Below are 20023 nucleotides of genomic sequence, written 5' to 3'. Positions count from 1 at the left end.
GCCATTTTTCACCTTCTCACCCCTTGCTTTTTCCTGTAAGACCTATTGCAGTCGTTAAGAGTCGTCAACAGGCTCATCACAGCTATCTGCCAATCACCCATTCCCACCACCCTTCTGAGTAATACCCCTCCCCACCTTCTCACTATATAGAGGGATCTGGCAACTTCTGTTTCAGTGTATCTGAAGAAGTGTGCATGCACACGAAAGCTCATACCAAGAACTAACTTAGTTGGTCTTTAAGGTGCTACTGGAAGGGAAAATTTTTTTTGTTTTTCCTTTATTTCATTCACCATTCCAACTTATTTATAGTACTGTATGTTGTTTTATCTTTCCAATGCCTCTATTCATTTCCTAAACACAATAACAAATGCTAGTCAAAGGTACCCACCATCTTTCTGGCATTCTCGTCCGTGATGTTGGTGTTATAATTCCATGAAGCAAGTGAATTTTCATAAGACAGGTCTTCTGCACGGGCATTAAATTGCATCAGAAAATCTGTAGCCTCTTGAACCACATCCCCTGCTACAGTCTGAAGAGCCAAGCTCCAGATAAGGCAGAGTTGGGCCAACATAATTCCTCTTGGGCCAAGAAATACCAAATAAATGAGGTTCCTTCAAGAAGGCTTCCTTATTAGCGCTTGTCTCACCAGCCTTCAGATGTAGGTTGGCTATGGGCAAAGAGGCAGAATCCTATCTACTGGGCATTTTATACCTTTAAACTAGCAAAAAGGCAGACCCTAGGATAGGTGTGTAGGTATTTGTTTTTTAAAAAAATAAAAAATTAAGTATGCAAAAGTGAATAATTAACTTTGGAGAGGCATAATTACCTGTAGTGTTTTATGGCTTTCTTTTGAAAGGCTTTTACTTATAGTTAATATTTCCCCAACATCCTGTCAATGATAACAGCTAGTTATCATCTGTCCTGTCAGATTTTCGGAGCTTGGGAAACTTGCGAATTTTTACAGAGTTTCTGAGAACATGTTTCAGAACGAGATTAAGTCATCTGCAGCCAAAGATTGGGCTTGCTCCAATATGTAGACTTCAGCGTCATCACAACAGACCTCGTCGCAGTGGACTTGACACACACAGAGGCCTCCTCCAGCTTGCCCTCTCGTCCTTCTCACCATTTCCTCTTTCCTCTACACAGGGGTGGGGGGTTCTCTGGCCTAGGGGGGAGAGTAAGCCTCTCTATTCAGCCCTCAGGCCACTACTCCTCCCCAGCTCACACTCCTAACTGCTCTGCTTCTTCCTCAAATGCTTGCACTTGGAAGGAATGTATCCTTCAACTGTGAACCCCCCACCCTCTGTGTGTGTGTCTCTGTGTGTGAAAACCTTTGACTTTTCCATGACTAGAATATGGCCTACAGCTCAAAGACAGAAGCCACATCTAATGATGTTGCCCCCTTTTGGCCTCTTCACACCCCTCACCACCACTGGTACATAGCCCCCAGAAGGCTTCCTGTGAGGGAATGCAGCCCTTGTTCTGAAAAAGCTTCCCAGCCCCTACTGTAGATCACTCCCTTGCTTCTTCCTTTGGCCTGCTGAGACCGCTGACTCCTCTTTTCCTAGACCACTGATCACCTTCAGACCTTTATGCCAGCACTACTGATTGGTGGCACCAGAGCTGCACACTACCTGTGCTTTATCATCACTTCCAGTGCAGGGCAGGGGCGTAGGAAGGGGGGGCGGTGGGGGCAGACCGACCCGGGTGCCCTCGCTGAGGGGGGTGACATTCGGTGCGCCGCCTGCCCTTGACTCCCAAGCCTACGTCAGGGTAAGGGGAGGAGCTGTGCTGCTTTGCCAGCGGCATTCAGCCTTCGTTTTGACAGCTTGGGGGAGGTTTGGGAGTCGCAGGCAGGCGGTGCGCCGAATGGCCACCATGGGCGGCTCACTCCACCCCTGGCTGCAGGGCGTGCATGCCACTCCAGGCACCCAAGCGGCCATCCCGCACCTGGGAGGGCCCTCTCTGCGCCATGCCCCACTCGGGAGCATGCCCACCCTGGGCAGCGCGGGCTTATGCTCTGCCGCTGGTGCAGGGATGGGGAACCTGTGGCCCTCCAGATATTACTAGATTATAACCTCCATTTGTGGAATGCTTTCCTCAGGAAAGCCTGCTGTTCACAGACACTGCCATATTTCTGGTGCCAGCTTCAAATGTAATTCCTCTACTGTCAGACATTTGGTAGAATGTGATGGACTGATTTTTAACTATCAGCCACATTGGTTATTCTCTCCCAAAATGTAATACCTTGCTTCTCAAACATGTTAGCAAGCATTCCCAGTTGACCCATTTTGCATATGTTCTAGGAATCTTGTGAATTAGGATCATTATAAAGTGGCAATAGTGCATCTCGGCAGATTTACCCAGTAATTTACACTCACAGAAAACTTTAAACTGGCAATATTGTTTATTGCACACCCACCCACCCAGAATCATAATATACACATTTAACATTTCAATATCTATAACGGTACGTAATAGTACCGTACTATTATTGTGCTGTACTACAGTACATATCTATTAACATCCCTGAAGATAGCTCAGTAACAATAAACATATATTTCTAAGGTTTAGATGGTTTAGCTAAACTTAATTTGCAAAAATCTTACTACAAAGCTACTCAGCTGGCAATTTAAAAATGTAAATTACCAATTAACTTCTGGAGCTGAAAGGGTATTCTCTGTGTTAAAATCTGTTAACCTCTTTCCTTTAAAACTGCAAAGAATTAGGCTTGTATCAAGCATCTCAGCTCTTCTTTGTTCCCAATTATGTGCTAACAACCTTATCTCTTTTCAGCCTGGTGTCTCTGTGGTGCATCAATTGTCTGTCTGCCTCCTGGACAGAAAATCAGGAAAGCTCTGTTTGCTCATTCCAGTGCTGCAACCTGTTTCCTGGAAATGTATGGGATATAGATGTTGAGATTTTTCGGTGAGCGGTTGTAGCATCACTGTGACCTTTAAAAGAAGTTGTCTCTTAATAAGACAAGGGTCATGTCTGACTCAAGGGCTTTGTGGGTGCCTCATTTGCTTGTACCGATTTTTGCCAAGTAAGGCAGAACAGTCATTTTGCTTACAATAGTACCATCAGTAGAGCATGAGACAATCTCAAGGTTGTCTGTTCAAGCTCCAAATTGGGCAAAATGTGGATTCCTGCATTGCAGGGGGTTAGACTAGATGGCCCTCATGGTCCCTTCCATCTCTACAATTCTATGAGTCTATGATTCTTATTTTAGGCCGCAGCTCACTAATGGGCCCCCTCACATGTTAGAGACCAATGGCTGAAGACCAAATGGATTCTCTATGGTTTTAAAACTGTAATCTAAGAGTCAATCAATGTGGTGTCCTCCAGATGGTGTTGGACTACAACTCCCGTCAACCAACACAAATGGTCAGGAAAGACAAGGAGCTGTAGTCCACCACTATCTGGAGGGAACCACCCATGCTGTAGTTCTATGGAAGTCCCATTGAAGTCAATGGTCCTCTGAGTAGGCATACATAGAATTGTGCTGTAAGGCTACTGTTGTAAGCAAATCAACTTGGAGGTCCCACTGAAATCCATAGGATTTAATATCATGTTTATATCTGGAGGACAAGTATGGCACTTTGACCAAGACTCATATGATTTCCCCCCAAGTCCAAGTCTTGCTTGACTGTCAAGAAGGCCTACATCCTATGACAAAGAATGAGAGGCAGGGGTAGGGAAGGGGATGTGCATTTGCAGAGTTAGACCCAGAACTCTTATCCAGTGACAATCTAAATATTTCTGCCCTGCAAGACTTGGACCAGAAGTCATCCTAGAATTCATGAGAGTTCTGCAATGGCAGGTGGCTATCATTCACACCTCCTGTGGAAGATGAGAAAGGCACTGGGAAGATTCTGATTCTGAGCCCAGTCAGGATAAGAAAGCAACTTTTCTTTGACCCCAGCATGTGCCCAAGGCAGGTCTATTTCTACATGCTGAATATCTTAGTCCAAGAAAAACGGCACTATATTTGTGTTCAGTGGTACTTCTGTGCCTTTCACTAGTTAATGCTGCCTTTCTAATAAGAGTGAACCTAGTGTTTTTGATTTCAGAAATACTTAAAGGCTTGGATGAGCTCTTACAAGTTTACATCTTACATCTCCACTCCCTTAACTCCTGAATACACCCAGGCCTAATTTAACATGTTACCTTTGGTATGGTGGCCATTTCTCCATGTATGTAGAAAGGAAAGTGCAGAAACACCCAAATATTAGCGAACTCCTGTTTGTGGATACCCAGTACCCCTTCTCTGCTTGAGCAGAGTGTTGGCAGCTACTAGAATCAGACAGACAGAGCAATGTCTCATCTTGCCTATCTAAGACATCCCGTAACAGTTCTGAGTGTAAGAAGCGTGCAAGGTCACTGGTTCATGACAGAACCCCCCGCAATGAAACTCTCGTGTAGTGATATCCATACCTGCTTTACAGTTCTTGAACTCAAAAGACTGAGATGCTTTCAGCAATAGTGTATTTTATTGTCTAAAAAAGTACACCACAGCATGTATGGAAAAGACATACATCCCCTTGCTCAGTGGGGTTTACAGCTGGAAAAGACAGTAAGCACAGTTTGTATGAAGGGGCAGAGATGCATGCAAGTTGAGAAGGACGCATGTACAGGCCTGCTTTTGAGCATGCTTCCTCCCTCTGAACATCAGTACATGCACTATTGTTGCTTCCTCTTGCTCCCTGCGGTTCAAGCTATGAGTTCCTCTTAATCTTCTTCCCTCTGTTCAGCCTCTGAGTGTTAGCCCAGAGGTGGTCATAACAGTTACACCAAACTATGCACATCTATTGGCAGCAGTGATGGAGCAGGAAGCTAGTCCCCCTCCCCAACACATCTTTACTTCTTAAAGCCCTGCAGAAATCTTCAAAAGCCGTTCCAGAAGAGATCATGAACTTGCTTCAAAGGCACAATGACAGCAACAAGAGCACAACATGTCTCTGAAAAGTGATCATCCGTAAACCCCTAAGGGCAGCAAATGTTCCTTTCTCACCCATTTCCCCATTTCTCTGTTTTCATGGGCCTCAATGTTCTCAATGTTTCTCTGTTCTCATGGGCCTCATGAAGTGCACATGTTGGTTAGTATATTGGATCAAAGCAATTCACTCTTTCCCCTCACTCAGAAAGTAAAAGGCAAAGGCAAACTAAACATTTAAATACTGGTAACAAGTCAGGATACTTGAAGAATTTGATTTTGGTGATCTGAACCTCCCTCATTAATATATAGAGCTCCTTACACAGTTATTCTTCAGCTTTCGCACTTCTCTGGATCTTGTGATGTTGCTTTTGGCTCAAAGCATACAAAATTGCATTTTTTAATGCTACACAGGGGTCCTGTGAGAAATCCAAATGGTTGTTCCTGGATCCCAGAAATACACATTTTGAAATGTGTTTTTGAAAGAATAATTTTGTGGAAATATGTTCAAAAATATTTAAATTTTTTAAAGTGCACGCATTCAATTTTTCTTTTCCTTTTAATTGAATGCGGGATGGAACAAGCTTATGTATTAAATATGCAAAAGTTATAAGGAGCAGGAATGGAGTGATCCATCTATCCCTACTAATACTGTTCCTGCTGTGAAATGGCCTTTGTCCTCAAATCTCTGATAGGTCCAAAGAACATTAAGCACTGGGAGTCAGATTTGCTCTTTCCATGAACCTTTCGATGAGAACTGAATTTGGGTGTGTATGTATGAACACGCTTATAAAAGGAATCGCCAAATGAAAACAAGGCAAAGTACACAAGTTTTCTCTCTTCTTGTTCTCCGATAATCATCATTAATTGCTAGATAAAACGAGGGCAGAGTCCCAAGGAAGGGCACGAGAGAAACTGAGACAGTTCATAAGGGTGTGAACCGCTCGTCATCTGTTGCTGCATAGACTCCATTAATACGACCAGCTTTTAAATCCAAGTTATCACAGGGAATTCCATTTTCCATTGTTACGGTTGCTTCACATTTATCTTCTAAACCTTCTATTTCTTCAGGTGCCTTATTACGTCTGCAAAGAGTAGAGAAGGAAGTTATTGTCCTCGAGAAGCTTGACTTGGGAAACAGAATTTCAACGTACCTAAACCCATTTTAGTACAGTGGATTGGTACCATCTGGGCTGCAGTGCAGCCAGATAGCAGGCGAAGCTAGAGTGTTACTGGCTGTGTAAGTAAGCCCTCTTCCCACACATTCAAAGCATGCAAAGCCCACACCCTGATAAATGTGGATCTTCAGTCTGCCCTGTGAGGGCTGCACAGGAGAAAGGCATATTCCCTGTGCTTTTTCTTTACCAATGCAATTTGACACAGCTCTTGGCTAAAGGCAATCTTAGGAGATCTCTGAGTACGTGTGCTGTAATCCAGCAGCAAGACATTGTCTATGTTTAAGATAGCCTTTGCCAACCCAATCCAGCATGCTGGAAGGCAGCAGGTTGGGAAATACTGTTTTAAGAACTGAGATTCTAGCACATTCATCAACCTCTCATGATCAACAAAAATGAACTTCATTTACAGTTAGAAATTTCCCTACAGCTTCTGTCACAACCAATTTTTTCATCTGTTTATTCTGCCTTTCACATCACTTATTTTCTAGATGACCCCACCCCTGATATAATTGCGATAAAAGCAATGACTGTCCTACCAAAATTTCCCTGTTTTTTTCCATCTTGACTAGAAGGAACAGCTTAGCAATCTCTTCTTGGGTCATTTCCAGATTGATTTCTGACCTTGCCGACCACTGATTCACAGGGAATGACCCACCCCTGCCATATATGATGAAGCATCAGCTGCTATGGGGAGATAACAGACTCAAAGGTCAGCCACAGCATTTCTTCAGCTCCATAATACATGCGGGAACAAGCTCAGTCAGGACTTGCATATCAGCAATACTCACTGCCATAAAAGTATATAGTTCTGCTGCAAATCCTTGGGTGGTGAGTTTTGCTAAAAATAAATGGAAAGTGCTTTCCTTGATTGCAACATGGATCTTCTACAACCTCATCTTCAGAGGCCTTGTTCACATGACTGCCTTCACTTTCATGTCTCCCTCAAATGGCCCAAAGCCATTCACCCATTGAGGCCACATTCACATTCCCTGTAGTCTTCTGTGAGGTGTCAGGTGGGCATCTATGGAGTAAGGTGGACCCACAAGGAAACTGGTTCCAAGTAGTAACACCTAGAACTTGGCCTGGTAACAGATTGGCAGCCAGTGCAGATCTCTGTGCAGAGATGTTGCATGTTGACAAAGTCGCACACCTGTCAGCAGCTGTGCTCTAGCATCCTTCACTAACTGTAGACTTTGGGTCAGGCACAAGGGAAGCCCCACATAAGAGAGCAGAGACTTAAATCCAACCCTGAAGTCACCAATGCCTGAGCTACTGAGGTCAAGCTCTCCCTGTCTAGGAAGTTGTTATACCATTTGCTGCTGGTAAAAGATGCTTCTAGCCTCGCAGGCTGCCTGGGCCTCCCGTGACAAAGCTGGATCTAGAATCACTACCAGACTGCATACCTGCTCCTTCAGGGGAGGTGCAACCCCGTTCAGGGCAGGCAATGGACCAATTGATCAGACACTGGAACCATGTACAAACCAGCAGGAATAGCTGGTTTGTACATGGGAGAGCTCTTCTCCATTATGGTACCTAGGCTATGGAACCCACTGCCTCAGTGTGGAGAGCCAGTGTGGTGTAGTAGTTAAGAGCAGTAGTCTCGTAATCTGGTGAACCGGGTTCGTGTCCCCGCTCCTCCACATGCAGCTGCTGGGTAACCTTGGGCTAGTTACACTTCTCTGAAGTATCTCAGCCCCACTCACCCCACAGAGTGTTTGTTGTGGGGGAGGAAGGGAAAGGAGAATGTTAGCCGCTTTGAGACTCCTTCGGGTAGTGATAAAGTGGGATATCAAATCCAAATTCTTCTCAGTAGATCTGGCTGATCCCCTGCCTCACAGTATTCAAGTGCTAAGTGCTAAATGAAACTGTTTTCTCCTGGCATGTTTATGATGTGGCTAGTTCGTGAATGTATTCTCCTTTGACTTTTTAGGGAAATACATAAATTTGGAAGTTCTGTTTTTGAACTTTTAAAAATTGACCTCTTTGTTTCTGAATTATTGCTGTTAGGTCCCTTGAAGTCTCGGTGAAGGGATGGACAGACATTTTAAGCAACCGCTCCCTCCCAAAACCTACAGTTCCCTTAAAAGCCAACGCAAAAACATTAAAACATGCAGCGTTCACCTCTTGCGTTGATGGATTCCGGATATTATAAGGTAAGCAATTCCAACTGTAATGATGCAAAGGACAACACCAAACACAATCAGCCACGTCGGCACAGAGCCTTCAACTGGTGGTGCTAAAGTGGACAAGATTTCCAGAAACTGCAGCGCATCATCATTCAGTAAAAAGGCACTGTTGATTCGGTTTTTGTTCTTCCTTAAAAAGAGATACGAAGTAGGATGTCTTGTTCATTTCCCCCTTTCATTAATTGTTTTGTTTTCACATTATAAATGTTGGCGATTGCACAAACAGCGATGCATTTTATCACAACTTTTATACATGTAAACGTTTTGGGCAAGATCCAACGTCATGCCACTGGATGGGATGGGATTTCCCCTTCCTCTCCTCTTCACTTCAGCCCTTCAGTCTGCTTTGGGCTGCTGTGGTGCTGTATAAAAGGAGTGGTGCTTGAATTATAAGGACTTTGTCCTTCTTACCAAATCACACGTTGAGTTCTTACTGGTTTTACAATGTTCTGGGAGACCATGGCTTGGTTAAAATTGGGGTGTGGGGCTTGTGGATTTCATTAAAACCCTATTCTCTCCACCACCACCCCACCCTGAATTCAGCACTGGGCAGCATTTTTAGTAGTTTTTAGCTGTCCTTTAGCAATAGGGGCTGATGGCACCATAACAAACATTTCAACAACATCTCCTATCACGATGGCCAACATTTTTGAGTCCAAGGTGCTAGAACTGCATGCCGCGACTTACGGTAAATCTGCTTATGCAGAGTGTAAATGCTTCGAAGAGCAGCCAAAACAAAGTGCATTCCACTATTCTTACCCTGGTCCAACAAATCAGTAATCTCCTCCCTGCCCCAGACACACACAATTGCAGTGAAGTTGGATTTGAGTTTCTCTGTAGAAAACAGTTTAATCTGCTCATAAGCTTAAAAGTTAATCTTTCTCGAAGAATGCAGTCTCATTCATTGCCACATTCGCATTTATTCAAACCAGAGGCAATACACTTCTAAAAGATAACATGATTAAAAAACAACAACCTAAGTTCAACAGCAAGTTAAAAACACCCACAACAACTATTTTCCACTGAAACCTTCCTGGATTCCCCATTTACAGGCACTATCATTAACAAATTCCTAACATACAATGGAGGTCCCAAAACGGGCTATTCTTCTCCCCTCAAATAAGCTCCTCACTTCCCAATTTAAATGTGATTATTTAAAAAAACGAGGAAGTGAGAGAAAAGTACATTTCCACTGTGCTTTATAAAAGCAGAAAGCAATTCTTACAATGATACAAATGAAAGGGATATATATATAGCTCAAAGTGATTAAAAGCATTGATAACAGGAAATTTATGTGGGGAAAAATGAGTCTTGGGTATGGAGTCAGAGAACACAGGTTTAAAACCCTGTTCTAGTATGAAGCCCGCTGTGTAGATTTGAACACAGCACTCTCTTGGAATCTAGCCTACAAGGTTGAATTACTGGAGAGCTATAAATGCAAATCTAAGCAATTCTGACCAGCAATGCAAGGCAAATGCTTACTAACAGACAATATGTTTGGTTAGAACAACATTGTGAGAAGATATAAATGGCTGATGCAGTACCTTATGGCAGCTTCCACATCACTCCTAGGAATCGTTGCGTTTGTGGATGAATCTGTGACAACAAACCAAAATGATACCCGATCTGTTACGTTGCAGAGCAATACGTTGGAAATTCTGTGAACAGTTTAGGACAAAGAAGAAGAAGAAAGGGATTATAATGACAACCAAGTCCTAAGTAGTCAAAAGACAGGGGGCAGGTTCAAGATTATCTGGAAATCAAGCCCCTTCATTAAGGAGGCGCTCTTCTTTATTATTACATCCGCATTTCACGATGTGGTATGGAAAACAGGATATGGAGCATTGAGAGAAGACCAGTCGCACAGTGGACTCTGGAAGGCAATGATTGCCCATTGAGCCAAATCTTTTAGGTTGCTGTCTCATCGTTCTTCCTTACAACTTAGGCCTGTTTATCGAGCATTCACCCCAATTTGCTTGTGGGGTATTTATACATCTTCCGATTAATCATTTGTTCACCCCACACTTTTCGGAGCATTTCCCCATTACTTTCCTGACTGCAAAAAGCCCATTACAAAAATGCTTGTGTTAGAGTGTCAAAGCACTTTAATTGAGCAAACCTGCATTTCTGGTATGTACTTCATTGCCTCACAGAAATTAGTCCAAGTCTGTAAGCAAATGGAATAGGCAGCTGGTGGCCTGAAGCCTCAATATCTGAGGGCTTCCCATCTGTCTCTCATGATAGCTGATCCCATACTTCTTTTCCCCTCTAGCAACAAAAGCACTTTCGTTGCTTTTGCCCATCCATGTGGTCAAAGCTGGAAAATGGAAGCCAGCAGCTGAGGTTCTGCCACCGTCTCTGCTGCTCACAGTGGAAAGGAGGGGCTTGAAAAAGTCCAACCCACTTCTTGGCTAGTGCAGGAGATGATCAGTGTGTAGAGCCACTGTTGGTGGCCCTTCTGACCTTGATCCATCCGCAACATGGCTCTTTTTTAAAAAAAAGTATCCTGAGGTAAAAAACGGCACAGGATTTTACCTCTGTTCAATGGTGACATCTTCTGGCTGCTTAACAGCACTGTAACACTATTTCTGTTACGTACTTATTACTGATGTTTTATTTTATATATTACATGTTAACTTACAGATTTAATAACATGTTATGGTATTTCGGTTGCAACTGCTGCTAGTTTTATCAATGGAATTAGTGTGGAGTCATTCATCATGATATATACAAAAATTAAGGCATATTTGCCACCACCACCACCGCTACTACTTATTGGTATACTATAAAATACAGCATTAAAATGAATTAAAATCACAACTGGAGGAGGTTTCTCTCTCACACACACACAGTGTAGGGGAGAAAGACCCTTCTTGGTGGTGGCAGCAGTGGGAGGCTGACAAAGAGAAGAAACAGGACCAGCCTGACAATGAGGCAGAGTGAAGCAGCTGCCTCAGGTGGCAGATGCTGAGGTGCAGGGAGGGGACAGAACTGTGAATGCCATGTGACCTGCCCTGTCCTCCCTATGCTAGCCTGATATCCTCAAGCGCAGTGGAAGATACTGTCCTTTCACCAGTATTAGAGTAAGATTCAACTACCAGTCAAATTGGCTTCTTGGGAGAAGGTGCCATCTTGTCCTTTGCTTCAGGCAGCAAAATGTCTTCAGCCACCCGACATTGGTGGGTGCCGACTCCAACCTCTATGGAGGAAGAGAATGAAGGCTTCCTTCTCATGTTAGCAGGGGGACACAAACCTGCAGTGAGAGGGGGCAACAGGGCAGACTTTTGTCCCCTATGGAAAATTCTGTAGTTCCGGCACTGGTCTAGACTCAACCCAGTTGCACTCCAGGATTTAACACAACTCATCTGAATGAAAGTAAGTGTTCTTACTTATTGGCTGTCCTAAGTTTAACTTCCCCGACACACTAAGCATCTGTTCAGCATTTTAAACAAGTCACAGATTATGGAACCTGAAGTAACAAACCCCTCACAAAGGCTACAATAAGTTTTAACCTAGAATGATCAACGCCTAGTGTGTTGTCCTTTAGGAATTGCACAAATAATTTGACAGGTCTGTTAAGTAAGACACAAAGTATGGTTAAATCACCGCTGGGGGAAAAGCTGTTTGTCAAAATGTTATTATTTCTTAATATGGATGTGCAAAATTTGCATTTACATTGGGACTGTTTCTGCTTGCTCCAGCAAAAAGCAAATATGCTTATAAACAAATGTAAACCTGTTCAGAATATCTGATGCAGAAGAGCCTCCTTCAAGCTAGATAGTGATGACAAAGAGATAATACAAAAGGAGCTGCTAATATTCTTCTTCCAGTTTCCAGGAAACAAGTTTTCCCTTTCTGGGCTCTTACTTTACTTTAGGCATGTTCAATTGAATGTTTAGTTGACTGGACCACTTGGGATTGCTGGCTCCTTTTTTGGAACAGCAGGGCCTTGGGCTTTATCCCAAATTACTTTAGCAAGCCCTCTGTGTTTCAAGTCTTTTGCTCTGCATCATTCTGGAGTGTGGGTGCTCTGAATTGCATCTGGCTGGGCCTGGTAGGAGTTTTAATCCAAAGCATCTCGAGGGTGCCAGGTTGGGGAAGGCTGACTGACAGGAAAATTAGGCATACTCACTGGGTGGTTTCTTGGCTGAAATATGTTCTCATGGCAAAAGCCACCATTGCTTTAAACAGGTATTCTTCATTAGCATCCCAAGTATACTGTAAAAACACACACATACATTGTTATGGATAGTGAGGCAGAGGGAGAAGATTTTATTGCTTTTCAGCTAACATGCTCATGAGAAACTCAGACTAGGTAACTACAATGTGCTGTGTATTTATTAGTTAAATTAGTTAAATGTATTTGTTAAATTAGTTAAGTTTGTATCTGGCCTTCCTATCAAAAGGTGTTCTTATTACAAAGATAAAATCTGGAAACTTTAGCCAGCAGTTGCCTGTCACTTGTACTTGAGAGCTGATGGTTATGTTCCAGGCACAATTCCAAGTGCCCTTTTGGCCTACAAAGTCCTTAGCAAAGAAGAATAAGCAGTCAGGCTTGGTTTGAAGACATGCAGCAGAGGTGGAACATGTAGTTTGATCCTGAATCCCGTGATCACAGCTACATATTCTATTCTATTCTTCTAATATGGAAACTGGGCCACAGCTGCGGGTAGAGGGAGCAGACAACAACTGTTAGGGGTCTGGATTTGGCCAGGATATCACCAGTTCCCAATCTCTACTATGAAAAGAACAACAAAGAGCAAAACAGTGAATGCAAAAATGATTTATGTTTGAACATGTTACCTAGAAATCATCAAAGCATCCACATTTAATTGTGTAATAATTCAGATTAGTTCATTTGTAATTAAATGAAGTTTGAACTTAATGTATCTTTATATCCAATGTAATTTTTCATCCCGGTTAAAAATTCTCTTCCTTGTTTCTTTAGTTAGGAAGAATGATTTGTAATTTCCTAGAATTTCAAAATATTCCTTTTGTGTTCCAGTAAAGTAGGTTAGATGCAGTAGACGAATGTACCCATAGCTATGAATGCTGACTCACTAGACATACAAAAGGTTTGCACATAAGGTGAATTGGTATTTTAATGAATTTGTCGTCTTTAAATACAATATAATACAAATAAAACATTTCACAATGATTATGTCACTGTTCTAGGTATTTAAATCTGGGTGGGGGCATCAAATTTTGACCTCACTCCCTGCCCCCGCATGACAAGGCAGCACTCTTGCAACCCACTTGGTATGAAAATTTGGACCACCCTGTCTTAGTGGCTTTCAATACCATCAACCATGGTATTCTTCTGGAGCAGCTGTCCAAGTCAGGGATGGATGGCATTGCTTTGCAGTAGTTCTGGTCCTATTTGGATGGTCATTGATGCTTGGAGAGAAGCCCCATGGAGCCTTCAGTGTGGAGTTCCTCAGGGCTCAATTTTATCTCCCATGCTGTTTAACATCTACATGAAACTGCTGAGTGGGGCCATCCAGAGTTTGGGGTTATGCTGATGGCACACAGCTCTACTTCTCCTTTACATCTGCAGGTGAGGCAGTGGATGTGGTGGACCGTTGCCTTGCCCCGGCAATGGACTGGATGACAGCCAACAAACTCACTCTAATAAGACTGAGGCACTGTTAGTGGGTGGTTCCCTAGACTGGATGGATGGGAAGTTGCCTGCTATTGCTGGGGTTACACTCCCTTTGAAGGAGCAGGTACATCACTTGGGGGTATTTCTGGGTCCTTTGCTGTAGCTCGAGGCTCAGGTTGCCTTAGTGGCATGGAGTGCCTTCCATCAGCTTTGGCATGTGGCCCATGCCTAACTTTGGCAGTCTATGCTCTGGTAACCTCTAGGCTGGATTACTGCAATGCATTATACATAGGGCTGCCTCTGAAGACGGATCAGAAACTTCAGCTGGAGCAGAATTCAGCAGCCAGGTTGCTCACCGAGGGAAAAAGCTTTGAACCTATTACACTAATCCTGGCTGCCAATTAGTTTCTGGGTCCAATTCAAAGTGCTGGTTTTGACCTATAAAGGCTTAAATGGCTAAGGACCACAATACCTCAAGCAGCACCTCTCCTCATATAAACTAATATTCTACAACCTTTTACATGTGTTCATGGGGGGGTATTGTTTTGTTCTTGTTTTAACTGTTTATTTGTGCTTTTATTCTGAGATACAGCACCAAGGGCCTTCTGGCGCTTCCCTCCCTGCAAGAAGTGAAGCTACAAGGTCTTCTTGGTAGTGGCGCCCACCCTGTGGAACGCCCTCCCTTCAGATGTCAAGGAAATAAACAACTACAGTCATACCTCGGGTTACAGACACTTCAGGTTGTGTTTTTTTGGGTTGCGGACCGCCAAAACCTGGAAGTACCGGAACAGGTTACTTCTGGGTTTCGGCAGTCACACATGCACTGAAGCACTAAATCACGCTTTGCGCACGCGCAGAAGCGCTGAATCGCAACCCATGCATGGGCACACGCAGGTTGCAAATGCTGTGGGTTGCGAACGTGCAGCCCGCATGGATCACATTCGCAACCCGAGCGTCCACTGTATCTGACTTTTAGAAGACATCTGAAGGCAGCCCTGTTTAGGGAAGTTTTAAATGTTTGATGTTGCTGCTTTTTTATTATTGTAATTGGTGTTCTGTTGGGAGCCGCCCAGAGTGGCTGCGGAAACCCAGCCAGATGGGCGGGGTATAAATCATAAATCATTCTTATTCTTATGTATTTTTTTCTTGTGAACCTCCCTGAGATCTTTGGATGAAGGGCAGTATATAAATGTTAATGTTGTTAATGTTAATAAAAACAACTGGTATAGCTGACAGAGCTCCCTTGGTAGATTCAGAAGCATTGGGGCTTGTAGAGGGGCAGGCCCTGGTGAGCCTTCATATACAGGTTTGTCTCATCAGGGTAGAGGACAGCTGGTTATTCTTTCAAGTGGCACCATATGGTATACATGCAACTGAACAAAAGCTGTTGTTTCCTTCTCTAGAAGAGATGTCTGAAGCAGCCAGAAGCTGACATAAAATACGCTTACTCCAACAGAGAGAGTTACATGACCACAGTATTTGATAGCATTCATTTAATCCTTCAATAGTCTTGATCTATGCAGCTGACAACCAAAATAATGATTCCAATAGGGTTTGACAGCCTCATAAACTGTGTGTTTCATACTAAGCATAAGTACTTGAAATAGTTTAGAAAAGAATGACAGTCTGGAAGTCTGCTGTGGAAAGTGTGTTTGTTTTTAAAATGGATGAAAAGCATTGTATCTCCTCAAGCAGCGTTGCTCAGATCTCAAAGGAGGAAAAAACAATTTGTCAGAAAATTTACTGGATGGATAATTTAATAACTTTCATAGGCAAGCTTATATCTCTTTTACGACACAGTTAGCACTAATCGGCCTCTTGTAAAACTTTCACCAGAAAAAGTGGATGTAAATATTTCACTTACTGCATTATCTCCTAGAGCTCTTTTGATACTAATCCGCACTTTGAAAGCATTCTCTGCATCTGTTACAAAGAAAAAGGATAAAGTAAAATGTATATTCATGCACGTATAAATTAGTCAATGGAGCTTTGTTATTCATTTGTGTTCTTCAGTGCATCAGAGCATTATTATTATCATTATTGCTCATATTCTGATTTTATCTCCTCCTTGTATTTTATGTTGTAGTTCTATAGGTTGGTCTTAATTTATATTATTATCCCTGTTATGTTGAGCAAAAATACCCGTAGCTGTCAACTTTTCCCTTTTTTAAAGGGAAATTCCCTTATTCCGAATAGGATTCCTCGCAAGAAAAGGGAAAAGTTGACAGCTATTAAAATACCCCACCCTTATATCGCAATGTGATGAAGGGCAGTTCAGAGGTATTTCAAATAAATGTGTTCTGAATATATTTCAGGAAATAGAGACCCCCAAGTACAATTACTGTACTTTGAACGTTCTACTGATGTCGGGGGTGGGGATTTCCAGATAACTTTGCTTAGGATTCGGACGTAAAAGAAGAAAATCTGTACATTTGAATGCCACCCACCCACCAACAAATTGTGGAGAAATCATGGACCGCTTATACAGATTTGTCATTATTTTTCAGAGACCTGCCAACCAGTGTTAAACGATTGGTGACAAAGAGGATATTATTGGAAAGCTTCTGTGAATTGCCCCATCAGGATTCTCAGAGTTATTTTAACCCTAATAAAGGCATTCCCGATTGCAAAGGCAACCCAGTATCATTTCGTATTCAGAAATGGTTCTTCAGAAATCAGTCCCACTTCTAAGGCTTACTTCGAAGTATACATAGAACTACAGCCCTGGGTTTTCAATGTGCCAGATCGTCAAAACGACAGCGACTGAAGGCTAAGACATAAAATGGAATCTTACCTGGTTTGCAAAACTCAGGATATGCAACAGCAACCCAGGCAGATGCAAGCAGCAATCCCCCTAACATCCTTCCAGACTTGGAAACTTCAGGGAAAAACAAAAAAGACTGTAATGCAGTCTTAAACTTCCAATGACCCAGGATTAAAGCATCAGCAGAACTAGGAAATGATGAAGTAGAAAGTTTAATAATTAACCCCCTTTATCTTAGCAAAAACAGTTGGGGAAGCATCCGTTTTCATCCTTTTATCTCTTTAGGTGCACCTGAATAAAGCAGGTAAGAAGTATTTTATTTTCTTTCTCATAACATTTCATATAATAAATATCCAACAGCTGAACATTTTGTCCTCTCAGTCATAAACACCACACACACACACCACCTTATTTAAATGCTGGGTTTTTTAAAACGTTTTAGTGAATTTGTACTATACTGCCACACATGATCATAAATTGTGAAGGAAGTTACCTGCCAAAAGAATATGTCACGTAGACAAATAGCCTTGGATTGAAGTAAATGAAACAACCGGGAAGCAACACACTTGTATAGAGAGCTGTACTCTTCGACCTCTCATCTTGTCCCCAGCTAAATGGCCATACAAAACTTTTACCCTGATTTTATGTTTGTTAGTTGTAAATATTTTTCAAAGGGTTTTGGATTGTTGTTGGCATTCTGCAGCATTCCACTGCGGTGACATAACAGGACCTCCTGGAGACCACGGGATATGAGGGAGAGAGAAAAACAATCCGTTTTGCATTGTAAAACTTGACAATTCAGCAGTCTGTAGGAGCACAGGTGGTGAACCTGTGGCCTCAAGATGCTGTGAACTGAAATTCTTACCATCCCTGGTCACTAGTCACGCTGTCTGGGAGGGATTAATGGAAGCTGGAGCCCATCAGCTTTTGAAGGGCAACATGTTCTTTTTGCCTGCTGGATGTCATCTGCTGCTTCAGAAGAAGCAGAAAGTATGTCTGCTTTAGAATATTGATGATCACAGTCCCAAGCTGTGCATTACAGTAAAGGCTACCTGAACAGTCATTTTTATGTGAGGACATATCAAGGGAAAAGATGCTGTCTGCCAGCACCATTTGAACCTGTGGCTACTGTACTCAGATACACACCATCACCAACAGGACACACACAACCAGCTGGCTGGAGGGCCCTAAGACTTAATGAATTTCAGAGGCGTGACTTTCAAATACACCATGTGACTGCAGTATCTCAAGGACCACCTCTCCCCACGCAAACAGACCAAGACCCTGTTATCGTCATCTGAGGCCCTTCTTTGTGTGCCTCCTCCACGAGAGGTCCGGAGGGTGTCGAGATGAGAACAGGCCTTTTCTGCAGTAGCTCCCCGTTTGTGGAATGCTCTCCCCAGGGAGACTCGCCTGGTGCCTTCGTTACCTCTCTTTAGGTGCCAGGCAAAAACATTATTCTTCTCTCAGGCATTTGGCAAATTAAACAATCTATGGCCGTGTAAACTGTTTGTTTGGAGGGTGTTATTGCTTTGTTGGTTTTTATGTTATGTACGTTGGTATTTTTATAAACTGTAAACTGCCGTGTGATCCTTGGAGGAAGGGTTGTATACAAAATAAACAAATAAATAAGTAAATAAATAATACAAACAATAATTTATGTATTAATTCTGGAAAGTGCTTGAAACTCATGTGTGTACGAGTTCTTTGGCTCTGTCTAGCTGGCCTTATGTGTAGCTGTATGGAGAAAAAACACCAAGGTTCCAAGGAAATCACTGGGACTTCTCTGTAATGCAAAATTGTGTGTGTCTAGCATCATCTTGGGTAGCAATCACAGACTAATTAACATATACTTGGAATTCTACTCTTTGAAAGCTTGGAGCATTTATTGTTTATGCCAACGCTTGTAACATATGTACCAAAATAACTTCAGCTGAGGATCAAGTTTACTTGCTTTTGTTTTGCATGGTGAAACTATCTCTGGGACAATATTGCTGGAATTTTTTTAACCATTCTTGTCACTCTCCCTTTCCTCCTTCGTGTACTGTTGGCATCTATCTGTATTGAGAGTCCAATGGCTGTGTTTGCAGCACTGAAGTGACCTCCCCTTGGCACAAGCCTGGACAGTGTGAATGGAGGTCCTGGGCTGCCCAGACAACAAGACCCCCCTCTCAACCTCCATGATGTAAAGGAAATTAGAGCAATCTGTTTGGCACCAACTTGCCTGCAGGAGTTGCTGGAAGGAGGTGCATTCCAACCATCTTAGGGATCTATTCTGGATTTGTGTAGGGTTTACTCTTTAGCTTTTTCTTTTTCCGAAGATATCCCACAAGGCAGGGGAGGTTTAGGATCAGAGTTTTCCTTCTTCTAGATGGGCTACCTTCCCACACTGATGAATCTCATCTGCCCCTCACTTCCTTCTATAATGCAGAAACCACCTTCTTGACCATTGGAGCCACTATTGGCCACATCCACTCAATCTGCTAGAACCTGTCTTCCCATGCAGGGGAAGACCCTTACTCACTGAGGGTTTGAGACCCACCAGCTACCCTCACCTGGTTTAGGCAGCCAGTCAAAGCCGTTCCTGGGGTGTGGCTGCTGCCCCATGCTGACAGCTTCTAGGAGCTACAGGTGAGAGCTGAGTGCAGGGTGGCAACCCAGTCAGATGGGTGGGATATAAATAAAATCATCATCATCATCATGGAATAGGACATCCCTATTTTCATTGGAGAAATGTTGGAGGGTATGTAAATGTACATTGCACAGTGCGGTATAATGAAGCAGTAGTTTAATGTTTTGGTTTTGGAGTTGAAGTCTCACGTACGTGCTCATCACTCAGTGACTCCAACATCAAGGGATGAATTGCATGTGTGAAATAGCCTCTGCAGATCAAATATTGCAGACAACTCACATCACTGTACTCTTCAATGGTGGCCACATTCACTTGTAAGTCATCCAGTAATCAAACAGGGAGCGATGTACTTGGCCCCAGATCATGATTCAGCACAGGAGGTGAATAGATTTACTCACCACTTCCTTCTGTGCTGAATTATCAGCTAGATGTGTGAAGAAGCATTCGAATGAGTCCCTCCTAACCATTATGCCCTAAGGTCACCAGACACTAGTTATGTGAAATTAGGGGCTTCTGGAGATGATGCCAGGCAAAATGGCAATTTAACAATGTTCTTAACACACACACACACACACACACACACACACACACAACTTGACCAGTTTCACAGTATTAAGAAGGGTGGAGTGCTCATCCAACACTGGTAAAAATAGTTTACCAGTGTCAATAATTTTCCGAGATTTGTAGTTGTTGACTTCTTCCCCCCCCCTCTCCCATCACCAAAG

At 42.9% G+C, this 20023-nt stretch overlaps 2 protein-coding genes across 3 annotated transcripts in view; both read right to left on the bottom strand.

The window, feature by feature from the left end:
- The window catches only part of ACE2 (angiotensin converting enzyme 2), a 28520-nt gene extending 27787 nt beyond the window's left edge, over window positions 1-733 (bottom strand). Inside the window, exon 1 of the mRNA XM_053387167.1 lies at window positions 389-733. Coding sequence (XP_053243142.1) covers window positions 389-571 — 183 coding nt within the window. The 5' untranslated portion in view covers window positions 572-733. The remainder of the gene's footprint in view (window positions 1-388) is intronic.
- Window positions 734-4474: 3741 nt separating this feature from the next.
- On the bottom strand, window positions 4475-17893 carry CLTRN (collectrin, amino acid transport regulator). 2 transcript variants are annotated; one of them, XR_008330269.1, is made up of 7 exons: window positions 16697-17095; window positions 15767-15825; window positions 12433-12518; window positions 9845-9958; window positions 8236-8430; window positions 5324-6021; window positions 4475-5233 (listed from the first exon to the last, which is right to left on the bottom strand). XR_008330269.1 is itself a non-coding variant. In XM_053387159.1 (7 exons), exons 2-7 carry the CDS (start codon window positions 16761-16763, stop codon window positions 5862-5864), a joined length of 681 nt encoding a protein of 226 aa, XP_053243134.1. In that variant the 5' UTR covers window positions 16764-16780; window positions 17160-17893; the 3' UTR covers window positions 4475-5861. The 2 variants fall into 2 exon arrangements, 1 of the variants encoding a protein (XP_053243134.1); XM_053387159.1 differs by adding an exon at window positions 17160-17893 and having other exon boundaries at window positions 4475-6021; window positions 16697-16780.
- Window positions 17894-20023: the final 2130 nt, after the last annotated feature.

Source organism: Podarcis raffonei, chromosome 4 (assembly GCF_027172205.1).
Source record: "Podarcis raffonei isolate rPodRaf1 chromosome 4, rPodRaf1.pri, whole genome shotgun sequence".
Classification (NCBI taxonomy): Eukaryota; Metazoa; Chordata; class Lepidosauria; order Squamata; family Lacertidae; genus Podarcis; species Podarcis raffonei.
Note: the sequence above shows the minus strand (reverse complement) of the source record. Positions and strands in the feature narration are given on the sequence as shown.